General features: G+C 46.2%; 1 protein-coding gene across 1 annotated transcript in view; it reads right to left on the bottom strand.

Moving 5' to 3' along the window:
- The window catches only part of LOC114614794 (cytochrome P450 2U1), a 15372-nt gene extending 3200 nt beyond the window's left edge, over window positions 1–12172 (bottom strand). The window contains exons 1-4 of the mRNA XM_028760424.1: window positions 11691–12172; window positions 6569–7204; window positions 4103–4264; window positions 2253–2420 (exon numbers count right to left, since the gene is read on the bottom strand). Coding sequence (XP_028616257.1) covers window positions 2253–2420; window positions 4103–4264; window positions 6569–7204; window positions 11691–12138 — 1414 coding nt within the window. The 5' untranslated portion in view covers window positions 12139–12172. The remainder of the gene's footprint in view (window positions 1–2252; window positions 2421–4102; window positions 4265–6568; window positions 7205–11690) is intronic.
- Between the last annotated feature and the right edge of the window lie 1037 nt (window positions 12173–13209).

Raw genomic sequence — 13209 nt, 5'->3', positions numbered from 1 at the left:
CATGGCCATAGCATAGCCATAGCCATAGCCATAGCCATAGCCATAGCCATAGCCATAGCCATAGCATAGCACTGCCACAGCCACAGCCATAGCCATAGCCATAGCATAGCACAGCCATAGCATAGACATAGCCATAGCATAGATAGCATAGCCACAGCCACAGCCATAGCCATAGCATAGCCATAGCCATAGCATAGCACAGCCATAGCATAGCCATAGCCATAGCCATAGCATAGCCATAACCATAGCCATAGCATAGCCATAGCCATAGCATAGATAGCATAGCCACAGCCATAGCCATAGCCATAGCCATAGGCATAGGCATAGCCATAGCCATAGCATAGACAGCATAGCCATAGCCATAGCCATAGCATAGGCACAGCCACAGCCACAGCCACAGCCACAGCCACAGCCACAGCCATAGCATAGATAGCATAGCCACAGCCATAGCCATAGCCAAAGCCATAGCCATAGCCATAGCATAGCACAGCCATAGCATAGCCATAGCATAGCATGCATGCTGTGATATATGTCTCCCTCCCTAACACACACACACACACATACACACACACACGAACACACACACACATACACACACACGAACACACACACACACACACACACACACACACGAAACCAGATAAGTAAATAAACTGTAATTTGGCCAGAGCCATGCAGGAAGGGCTGTGGCTAGCAATGGCCCATCATTTTGCACAGCTTCGATGAGTGAGCTCTGAAGAAGCTTAGACCCCAGGGACTTCGTCCCAGGATTGCTTCTTGCTGCTATGCATTTCCATGCCGGCCACTGCTGCATTCCTCATGGATCTGACATAGCCTGTTGTCTCCTGGCGTTTAACCCACTCTGTTGGGCAGATTTCTTGCAGAATCAATATGAAGATGGACTTTCTTGTATTAATGCTATTTAGATGGATTAGTGATTTTTATAGAATTCCTGATTTGGTTCAAATAATTTTAGGAAGTTAGAATAATTGATAGAAAGTCTAAGGAGATGGTTTTAATTGTTTTGCCAGAATGATATGATAAAGTTAGACTCAAGAGTAGAATGTGCCCTCTTCTCTTAGACTATCAGGAAAAGGGATACGGCGAGCTTTCGGGCACTACAAGCATGCACTAGGAAGAGAGACAGGCTTGGGACCGATCTGTGATCAAGGAAAAACATTCACACTAGGTCAGGTTCAAGGATGAGGCCACAGGTGTGCACCATGATAGAGCAAGGTCGTAAGTATATAAAACTGTTGCTCTGAACTTATAATGAGCTTGTAGAATGAGGCACAGGTAAGACAACTGCCCTGAACGTATTACCAACATCATCCTGTGACTTCCTCTTGTGTAACATCTTATCTGCAAGGTAATTTTTTTCATATGTAGAGAACTTTTGTCTGAAAAGCTATAAAAAGCTAAAAGAAAAAATAAACCTTGTTAGAATCAGCTCTTTGGAGCTTTGTTCTACCCATCAACTGTAAATATGTATATATGGATATATGTCTATGTCTGTCTGTCCATATGTATGTGTACATATGTACATGTGTATACATGTCCATATGTATGTGTATGTTTGAATATGTTTGTGTATGTACATGTGTAGTGTATATGTGAAGTTGTTGAAACTTGCTTGTTTGAACTCACCTACTAGAGCCTGCTTTTCCTTTTCCAGTGTTAGTATGTACATGATTTTTCTCTTTCCTTTTCTTTCTCGCTGGCCTCTTAAAAGTTAGAAGAGTTCAGAGTTTCTGGAAAGCATCTAATTAACCTTCGACAGTAATTTTTAAAATGTCAACTCCAATAGTTCCTTAACCTCCCCGCTTCTCAGGCCCCAAAGAGTCTGAGCAACCAGGAAGGCAAGATTACCAGCCATAAAGATGAAGTCTGTCTCCCCCTCCACCCCCCGCTTCTTTCTTCTTTCTGTGCTGGGAATGGAACCTAGTACTCATACATGCAAGGCAAACAGACACTGTACTGTTTGTCACCTCTGTCCATAACTCTGCTTCTGTTTTTAGTTTTTATTTATTTGAAGAAAAAAAAAAAGGTTGGGTCAGCAAGGAAACTCAGTAGGCAAGAATTATTCCTCGAAGTTGTCCTCTACCCTATACCTACACTCACATCTCAAACATGCATGTGTACACACAGACAGACAGACAGACATCAGACAGAAACATATACACACACAGACAGACACACATACACAATAATAATAAAGTTAAGAGAAAATTTTAAACCAATATTTAACTCACCTATCCCAAAAGGAATGAAAGTTTCTCTTTTCAAAAGCTGTCCTTGGTCATCCAGAAATCGACGAGGACAGAAGTCATCTGGCTTCTCCCAGATGGCTGGGTCTCTGTGAATCGACCACAGGTTGGGTAGGACCACTGTCCCTTTAGGAATAGTGTACCCTTGGAGGACTGCAGACAACAGACAAGACGGGGTCAGCACCGCACTTTCACTAGACATTCTCCTCAAACATCTCTGTTTCCAGGGAGGAACTATTCACCCACTAACACAGTAGTTGGCTGAGACTAAGCTCTGAGGTTCCTGAGGGGAGGGAGAAGATCCTGTCAAGCATCAGTTTCTCTCTGCTCCAGCTCAGACCCAGCCTGAGACAGGAAGGACTAGGTGTTGAATCAGTGAGCTAAGTCAGGCCATTAAAATTTACAAGGAGACACTAAAGCAGAAACAGGACAATCTAAGTTAATTTCCCCAAGATTTATATATTTCTGAAATTTACATAAAGTATGCCTTAGCTAGGGTTGCTATGGCTGAGATGACACAGCATGGCCAACTTGAGCAGGGAAAGGTTTATCTGGCTTACACTTCATCATGGAAGGAAGTCAGGACAGGAACTCAAGAGAGGCAGGAGCTGATGCAGAGGCTGTGGAGGAGTATTGTTTACTGGCTTGTCTTCCCTGGCTTGCTCAGCCTGCTTTCTTATAGAACCCAGAACCACCAGCCCAGGGATGGCACCACCCACAATGGGCTGGGTCCTCCCCGTCAATCACTAATTAAGGAAATGCTCTACAGCAGTGTTTTACAACCTGAGGGTTGAGACCCCATTGGGAGCAAATGAAGTTCACAGGGGTCACCTAATACCATCAAAATATCAGAAGATTTCATTACTTTATCATTATGTATAGCAGTAGCAAAATTACGGTTATGTAGTAGCAACAAAAAAACATTTTATGGCTGGGGGGTCACCACAACATGAGGAACTGTATTAAAGGGTTGCAGCCTTAGGAAGGTTGAGAACCACTGCCCTACAGGCTCGCCCACAGCCAAATCTTGTGGAAGCATTTCCTTAATTCAAGCTTCCTCCTCTCAGATGACTTTAGCTTGTGTCAAGTTGACATAAAACTGCCCAGCACAGAAGGGAGCTGCCTACTGGCTTTTCTGTCCACACAATATAAAGGGGACAGCAAATCAAGAGAAAAAAAAATCTGCAGGGAACTCTGCTTCCAGGATCACCAGCTGACAAACTAACCAATATCCCCAGGTGCTGGGCTCCTCACAGTGGATCTAATTTGCATTCTTTATAAGCCTTAAACTTTACCCTTCTGGCAACTTCTCTCCCTTCCTCTCCCCCCACCTGTGAAACGGAGTTACCCCTGAAGTCTCCTGCTTAAGCTTCCCATGTGCCTGGATTACAGCTGGGTAGCACCCTGCCTTATAAAGGGGAGCTTTAGAGACATTCTGGACTCACCACATAGACATATTTCTCAGCAGCTGATAGGTAAATATTGGCGACCCTAGAAGCAGGCTGGAGCATTCCAGTTTCTAAGTAACTACATTTTGCTTGCAGAATTTTAAAAACCAAAGGGGGCTTATCTCTAGCTAACATGTTTAATTCTGCATTTAGGCTGGCTCTTCTGACAAGTTTCTTCTGTGGGACAGCTGATTGGAAGGGCAGCATTGTTTGTGCTGTGGTGTAAGTGTGTGAGCACGGGAGGCCAGAGGGCTACTGGTAACAACTACAGTCCCCATCCAGTGAGAAAGCAGAAACAATCTGGGAACTTTCTGATGTAGCCACACCCCTCCCTATACTCAGAGGATTCCCTCAGGGGTCTGCAGGGAAGGCAGGCTCCGGACTTGCCTGTTTTCTCCGAGGTCATGTGAGGAATGGCAAGTGGCACCACTATGGATAGCCGCTGCACCTCCATGATGGTGGCTTCTGTGTATGGCATCTGGGCCTTGTCCGTGAGGGACGGTGCGCGGTCGCAACCAATGACCCTTTCAATTTCTTCATGAACCTTTTCTGTGCAAAAAGGAAAGAATAAGGCCACAGATAAGGCTGGGAGAGTTGAGTCAGCACTGTTATGAAGACTTTACCCACCAAGGGATCAGTTGGCATGGTAGCCTGAAGCAAGACTGGCAGAGACAGCAAGTCCCTGGGTGTAGGGCTCTGCCACACTGGAGCTTTGATGGACAGCAGAAGAGATTGGGCAAAAGAAATAGCACTCTGGACTCCAAGGCGCACAGCATTAAACTCTCATGTGACTCTCTAAGCTGTGACACCTGTGAAGGTCCAAAATCATACCCAACAAACCGTACCTTTGGGGTTCCTATAGTTGAGCACAACCCTCAAAAGCCTGTCCTTGCCGGTCTGTTCCCTACAGTGGTGACATTATGTGGGGGACCTTGTGGGAGAACTGAAGAGAAAGGCTCTACCCTGGCACCTCCCCCTTCCTTCTCTTCTGCATCTGCCCTGTGAAAACTCTCTACCACAATACACTGCCTTACCACAGGCCCCACTGTAACAGAGCCAACTGGCTACGGGCTGAAACCACCAGCCAAAATGCTTCTCTCGTCAGTGAATTATCAATCATACGTTATTACAGCATTGAAAAACCGGTTAACACTGGGTTCATATACATGTACTTCTCATCAGCCTGGATTCTTGATACTCAAAAGCTTTATAAAATAATAAAGTTGTTGTTTTAAGCAGCTAATGCTGGGGCTAATCTGTTGCTCAGTAGTCACTGGTTAAAACACAGAGCCACAATGAAAAAAAAAATGGGTAAGAAAAGAAAAAACGGGCCCTTCAGGAAGTTTGCAACTCCATCCTCTGGTGCCTTGTAAGTAGGATACCTTCCACAGCGTCTCTGTCTGTTTTCAGCCTCTATAACTGAAAACGAAGCCGGGTGCTTTATAAAGAAAGACTTAGCTCACCCTTTCAGAAGCCCCTCTTGGGTTACCTCAGAGTGTGGCGGACAGCATGATGAGAGCATGTGAGAGACAGGTCACATGGCAAACAGGAATCCAGAGGGATGCGGGGGCCAAGGCTGCCCCTTTTCTACTAACTCCCTCTTATGGACACTAACTAGGTTCCTGAAAGAACTACATCAACCTGTTTGAAGATGTGACAGATGGCATGGAAAAGGGACTGAAACATGCTTTTATATTTCTTCCTTCATGTGCTCCAACTCCTCAAGAATCCTGGTCTTAAGAGTAAGCTCTAAAAAGTCCTATGCGGAATTACCTTGCTGTTGGTATCTCAAAGGCTCAAACCTGTATGTAGCACGTGAACCTTTGGGGGATACTTGAAAATCACATCCAACTGACACACACAGTAGAAGGGACTATACTAAACATGGGGACACATCCTGGGCTACTGAGTGCCTCTCCATCCAAGCAGTTATACGCTGTAGGATGACACTTCAGTCAACCACTGACTGTATCAACAAGTGTGGTCCTGTAAGGCTATATTGCCTTGTGACACTATGGTTACCTCAGTTTAAGTGTACTCTGTGGTGCTTGCATAATGGTGAAATCATCTAGTGACATATTCTCAGGACGTACCCATCAACATGGGCTTGAAAATCAGATAGCCTTGCCTAGCCAACTTCAGTCAGCAGATGTGACTATGAAAGCATGGTTAGAGGGCTACAGCTCTGCTGGCTCTGAGGGTGGAGAGAGGACCACCAGGTCAAAGAAGCTACAAACAGCAAGGCAAGAATTTCCCTCTGAGGCCTCCAGAGGGCAACAGAGCCCAGCTCACACCCCAGCCTTCAGTCCCGTGAAGCATATGTCATATTTCTGATATAAATACCTATAGCAAACTCAGGTTTGTTTAAGTGACTAAGTTTGTAGTGAATAGTTAAGAGCCGACATAGAAAGTAATATAAAATGTTCCCTTATTCATGCAGCACCTACTGCCACTGTCACTGGCTGTCCACTGGGGCTAAGGTGGTGGCACCAGCTGTGACTTCGGCTGACTCTTTTGGCCTTGTGTTCTCTAGGTTCAAACAAGATGAAGGTCTGGACAAGCAATGGCTCCCTTGGCTCTACACACCACTTCCCACACAACCCTTCACTTTCAGAGGTTTCCAAGGGAACTGGACTACAGAGACGAAAGCGGGGGAGAGCAAGCTATGATGCTAGACCATCTAGAAATCCGAGGCTTCACTGGTCACCTCTTAAACTCCCTCGGGGTCACAAGTGTTTACTGTGTTTTCCAACCTGGATACATGGGTGCCTGGAGCCAGCAGATCACGGAGGTTGTAACTTGCTTTAAAGAACCTGTCTTTACCCCTGAGTAAAGAACAAATGCACCAATTACTTTGCACATCGGGGTGCAGTGACATGTACAGCAGGCACCAAAGCAGAGAGTTGGTTGTTGTGTCAGTGCCAGCAATGAAGAGGTCCCCGATGATGTAAAACAGGTAGTCCTCATCGAAACTGGTGCTCTTGTTGGTTTTCTTCTCTTCCTCCATGTGCAGAAGGTACATGTCTATGAAGTCCTGAGGGTTGCTGGCATCCAGAGACTCTTGATGCTCTTTGATGATATTTTTAAGGAAGCAGGTTATGTCCCTTTCGATTTGCCTGAGTTCCTTAAATGGCCCAAAGGGAAGGTAGTAAAACCAGGGGCAAATGTTGATCAGGAAGAGCTGGCCTTGCAGGCAGATCTCTAACCCTCGAGACATGAAATCCAGCACCTTCTTAAACTCCTTGTTGGTGTAATCGAATCGTTGGCCGAAGCACAGGGAGCAGATGATGTTGGAGACGGCGTTGCTGATGACTGGGAAGGGATTAAAGGGGGCCTCTCCATGCTTCTGCATCGCTTCCTTCACGTACATGAACTCCTCGATGATCTTGGGCTCCAGGCTAAGCTTGCCCAGGCCAAAATGACGAAGTGTCGAATGGGAGAATCTCCTCTGCTGTTTCCAAATTGGACCATAGTGTGCAAACACGATTCCTGCAGAGACAGAGAGGAGGGTGAGACCAAGGCCCAGGGATAGCGATTGGGACCCACCGTGAGCTATATTCTGGATTTTCAGGTCTCGTGGCCCACGTTCAAAGGCAGATAGAGGCAACATGTCAGGTGTCATCATAAAGACATCTGTTTCCAATTAAAGTTGAGTCTAAATTAGAGAATAATTTGCTATCAAGTCATTATTATTTATTGTAACTTCTTTTTTTAAAACTATTTATTTATTTATTTATTTATTATGTAAGTACACTGTAGCTGTCTTCAGACACCCCACAAGAGGGCATCAGATACACATTGCAGATGGTTGTGAGCCACCATGTGGTTGCTGGGATTTGAACTCAGGACCTCTGGAAGAGCAGTCAGTGCTCTTAACCACTGAGCCATCTCACCAGCCCTTATTGTAACTTCTGGTAGCATGAAAAGCACTGAGTTTTGATGGCTAAAATTATTGTGCACTTAAGTATCTTAAGTATATTTCACAACAGTAGATTCAGGCTTAGAAAACCTTGCAAACAAAAAGCACCCATACTCAAAACACCCATATTCTGAACACTATGGACAGAAGGATAATTACAGTACCAGACTGGCCTAAGGGTGGAGACCACACCACTCTGCTCTCCATTCAAACCTCAGCTTCAGGCACAGTGCGAGCACACAGCAGGAGCCTGAACTCATTGACAGTTGCATCCTATTTGACCCCGACATGAACATCTACCACCATGGGACCCAGCAGAACCGCCCCTGGATGTTCCGACTGGTCTCAAACACGTCTTCCTTCCCACCACCACTTCCTCCTTCTAGTTTCCATGATGTCCATGATTGTCTCAGCCAGTTCTCCTTCCTGTGGGGATCGGATGAAGTCCTGAGCAACTCTGTGTTGCTGACGTGAACATGGCCGGTGCCTCACACTAAGTGATAGCAAAGCCCCCACCCACAAATCAGGTTGAGAAGAAGGCAAACCCTTCCTCTGGTCCACATGTGGATGTTGGCAGCGTGTGCAGAAAGCACTGAGTGCAGCTTCCTGATGTTTATAGCCTGAGCTGGCTCCTCTGGAGACACCTCCTACCAAGAGGGGCGGATCCTCCCTAATTTTTTCAGCTGTATACAATAGCCCGGCCTCCTCAGTCCACGTGCATAAAATAAATGTGCTGAGTGTCTAGGCTGCTGGTTGTGCGTCCCCGCCAGATTGTGCAACCCACTGGATCCTGGCTTTTCTCTACACGTCCTTTCTTCATTCCCCAGTCAGGTCAATTCCAAAGCTGTGCAGGTCACAGTATCTCCCCCCCACCCCCCCACCCCCCCACCCCCCCACCCCCCACCCACACTGGTTCCTTTTCTTTTTGCTGTGAGCAAATATCTAACAGGAAATTGCTTAAGGGAGGAAGCATTCATTTTGCTTCTGGGTTGAGAGGGTGCAGTCCGTGGTGGGTGGGGCTGCTGGGCAGTGTGAGCAGCTTGCAGCAGAAGTGTTAGTTGCTTGCTTACACCTTTGGCAGGAAGCACAAAGTTTGGACCACAGCCAGGGTTGGGCTATAATCCACACATAAGGCCCAGGGACTAGCTTCCTTTGGCTGGATCTGTCTGACCTCCTAAACGTTCAATAACTTCCCAAAAATACTATCACAAATTAGGACCAAGTATTGAAACACACAAGCCTGTGAGAGACAGTCAACATTCAAACCACTAATGCCATGTTCTGAATCCTTAGCGTGTGGCGTGAAGAACACAGCTGTGAGTGAAAGACCTGTTCTGTTGTTCATTCTTCTATACTCTTAAGTACCTCTATAATCAACGGAGGGGGGGGGGAATTGTTTCAGCTCAGCCGTACAGCACGTAACTAGCATGCACAAAGCCCTGGATTCAATCCCCATCCACAGGGGAAAAGAAAGCATTTCAATAGAAACATCTATGGATGGAACCATGGTTGAATACGGACTTCGTCCACATTTTACAGACATCACTAAAGGTGCAGTGGTGAGTCATAAAATATGGGTATCTTCACCTGAATAGTCATTGCCAAATTATTGTCTTAAGTAGATTAAGGATGGAGAAAAGTATATCCAATAAGTATATGAACACGTTTTAAACAGCTGCCTCTTGATACTTATGTTTAGTTTTGCCACTAGAGGACGAAAATGTATCTCACTTGATTTTCATTCACACTTTTGTGATTGTCAGTGTGGGTCAGAGCGGCCTTACACAGGTCACTGATGGGGTTCTTATGCCACGAGTCACACTTACCTACCGTGTGGAGATTTTCTTCCTATATAGTTTAAACACATAGGTAACTTCCTCTCATTATGTGGACTGGTTTTCGTTTCTGGTGATATTATTTGATAAGCATAGGGTTTACATTTAAAGATACCATGTATAGATTAAAAACATTTATTTATTCATTGTGTGTGTGTGCACAAGCCGGAAGAGGGCCTTGGATTCCTTGCAGCTGGAGTTAGAGGTGGTTGTGAGCCACCTGACATGAGCTGAGATCTGAACTCAGGACCCCTGAAAGAGCAATATGTGCTCCCAATCCCTGAGCATCTCTCCAGTCCACATGCAGGTCTCTCTCTCTCTCTCTCTCTCTCTCTCTCTTAAAAAGAGATGAGTGTTACTTTGAAGTCTACACTGTCCTTGAAGTTGTGGCAATCTTCCTGTCTCGGTTTCTCAACTGCTGTTGTGCTACTGTGCCCATCTACAGGTCTTTTTCTTTACAATTTGTGCTGCATGTATTCCTTTAGAAGTCCCTTCCTACCAGGGATTCAGAAACACACCATTTCCTTATAAAAATTTAAAATGCTGACTTTGAAAACAGACTTACCTTTTTTTTAAAGATTTATTTTGTCTTTGCATGTTTTATCTGAATGCATGTATGTGCACCATGTGTGTGTCTGGTGCCTACAGAAACCCGAAGAGTCCGCTGGATCCCTTAGAACTGGAGTTACCGATGGTTATGAGCGCCTGTGTGGATGATGGGAACCGAACCTAGGTCCTCTGAAGAATAGCAAATGCTCTGAATCACTTGAGCCATTTCTCCAGCCCCTAGAATTTTATTTTCTTCATGTTTAATTCTCTATGATTTACCTATAATTCCTATAAATGAGATATAAACACAAATATTTTTCCTGTATAGATAACTGGGGTGGGGATGAGATGAGGGTGAATAACATGCATGGGCAGGTGCATGAAGCCAGAGGAGGGCCTCTGTGTGTCCTGATCTGTCACTCTTGGCCTTAGCCCATCAACTACCTCTTTCTGAATCAGGAGCTCACCGATAGGCTGGTTGCCAAAATGCCAAGGTGATTCTCCTGACTCAAGGTCTGAACACAACCTAGAACACTGATCTGTTTACCGTGGCCTATGACTATAAAGTTGAGTTGCCAATTAAATCGAATGAAGAGTAGACATAACATTGGAGGTTTAAGCCAAGAGAGATTTCCTGTCTTCCTTCATTAGTGGCCAGATTAGCTGTGTACCCTCGTTCTAAATTTCCTTCAGAGTGAATTTTTACAGAATCCTGTCTTAATCTAGAAACATCTTGCACAGTAGCTGTCATATGCCCTTCATCTTGAACCCATCTCTAGTCAAGAGGCCAACAAAATGTACAGAATCCAAAACACCCATCTTCTGTTTTCTGCAGAGGCTGGAGAGGTCTTAGGACTAAGAACTAACTACACTTTATAAAGCATTCAAGGTCTCTGTGCTTCAGCCCCGTGCTCATACCTATCTCAAATTCGAGAGCTTTCTGAGGCTCTGCAAGGGGAGTCCCCACGGGAAAATTAGAAATGGAGTGAGGGAGGGGCTATCAACGAGTGAAGTCAGGGGGCCACTCTCCTGAACTGAAGCATGTATGCCATCCACAATGCTTCGGTCTTGTACTTCAGCGTGTGAAGACGGAACCCAGGATTGACAGGTGGCAGAAGAATAGAAATCGAGACCCTGTGTCCGCGGAGGGAGATATACACTGACTCTGGGAACAGACTGGCTATCTTGAAATATTCTCTCTCAAAAAAATTAGTCACTTTCTCTTAAATTTAACCTCAGGTAAGTTCTTTAGACATGGGCAGAGAGCAGCTACATTCTTTGCCAAAATATTAGAGAGGCTATGCGCTTAACACATCAGGTTCAACAGTCTCCTAGCTTGATTTCTGGCCTTTCTTAAGGAAAAAAAAATCTTATACTTTTGCAACTGAGAGTTACTTGGTGAAAAGAATTTTCCCCTCTTTTTCTAACACAGTCAATGTTTAGAAACGTTGAGATCAGTCCTATGAGTGAGGAGGCCGCATCTGGGACAAAGGAAGACTTCCGGGAGGGTGGGCCTTATTTTACAGTTTGGTACCCACCTCCCTCACTTTCCTGTTTGTATCCCACTTTAATCGCACACTAGAAATCACTCCTCGGTCCCATGTCCCCGTGCAGGGCAGGACGCAAGTGGTCACCTGCCACCCCGGGAGTCCTGAGGAGGCGGCATGCTCACCCTTCTCCTTGGTCATGATGGAGATGAGTGGCATCCGCGGGCGGTCACTGAACACTTCGGCCTGCTGCACTAGCGCCTCGCGCACGCTGTGGAAGTCGCTGAGGACCACCACCAGACGGTGGCCGATGAAGAAGCTGAAGATGTTGCCATAGACACGGGCCAGCCTGGCCAGGAACACATGTCGCCCCACCGAGTCCTTCTGGCTGCCCGAGCCCAGCCAGAACTGCAGTCGCAGGAAGCGTGGCACCAGCAAGTGCCCGAAGTTACCCACGAGCGGCCGAGGCTTGGGCCCCGGAGGGATGCCACATGCGCGCTGCCTCTGCAGCCAAATCCAGTCCAACAGGACCGCCAGTGCGCAAAGGAGCAGCGCGCCTCCCGCCGCTCGCAAGTGCAGTCTAGCTCCCGGCTGCTCCCCTGCCGCAGGACGCGGGTCCCCGAGCGAGAACATGCCCGAGGTGCCGCCTGCGGCTAGCTCCACGGCAGACGCGCCACCGGCAACAGTAGCTAGCTACATGGCTCGAAGGTCAGCAGCGGGCCAGGGCAAGGAACGCCCTCCCGATTGGCTGCGCCGCGTGCCCCTCTTCGGCATCCTCCAGTCAGCTGCTCCTGCGTAGAGTGGGGGCGGGACGTCCGACGGGACAACTGGTGGTGAGGGCTGAAGGAGGGCCGCGGGCAGCAGAGCATAGCTGAATGGGTTTTTGTTTGTTTTGTGTGTTTTGTCAGTTTAGTGCACTAGCAACAGCAGGCTCCTCCAGAGAGTGAGCTTTCTGTGGGTTTCTGCATGGGACCTGATTATATCAAAACACTCACAGGACGGGCTGGCTGATTGCTTTAATAATTAGCCTTAGACAAGACTTGAAATGCTGAGCTCGTATCCAACAACGTGCTTTGTGGATATTCCAACATTTGGGGACGGCTGCTGAGTGTTTTACCTTCTTGTCATTTACAGGCCTGATGTTATGGTTTCTCTTGGTTAGACTGTCCCTAGAAACGTCAATGCTCCCCCCTCCCCCATTTTAATTTTTCTATTCTTATTTATTTCTATTTTCTATTTTTATCTCTATTTTGATAGCCTAGAACTTACGTAAACCAGTTTGGCCGCCAATTCAGAGATTCACCTGCATTGGCTTCCAGAATTCACATATTAAAGACATATACTACCACGCCTGGCCAAGGTCGAACCAATTTTTATAGCTCTTTATTTTGTGACGCTGGGGATCAAATCCTAGGCCTTGCTTGTGGTAAGGAAGTGCTCCACCTTTGATCCACTGTTCAGTTCCTGTGTTAGATCACACCCTCCCAACATTCCAACACACACACACACACACACACACACACACACACAATTTGAACACTATGGTGCATTATAAATATGACCAAAGCTTGAAGGGTGGTGACTTCTGTGACATCTTTGTATATCATGTGTTTTTTTTTTCCCCTACAAACAAGTGGGTAAGCTAACGTTCAAGCTTACTGTTCTCTACTATTTTTGCCATAGTAAAGTACACAGATACTTTCT

The sequence above is a fragment of the Grammomys surdaster genome, unplaced genomic scaffold, assembly GCF_004785775.1.
Source record: "Grammomys surdaster isolate TR1022 unplaced genomic scaffold, NIH_TR_1.0 126531, whole genome shotgun sequence".
In the NCBI taxonomy this organism is placed as follows: Eukaryota; Metazoa; Chordata; class Mammalia; order Rodentia; family Muridae; genus Grammomys; species Grammomys surdaster.
The sequence above is the reverse complement of the archived record's forward strand: the minus strand, read 5'-3'. Positions and strand labels throughout refer to the sequence as shown.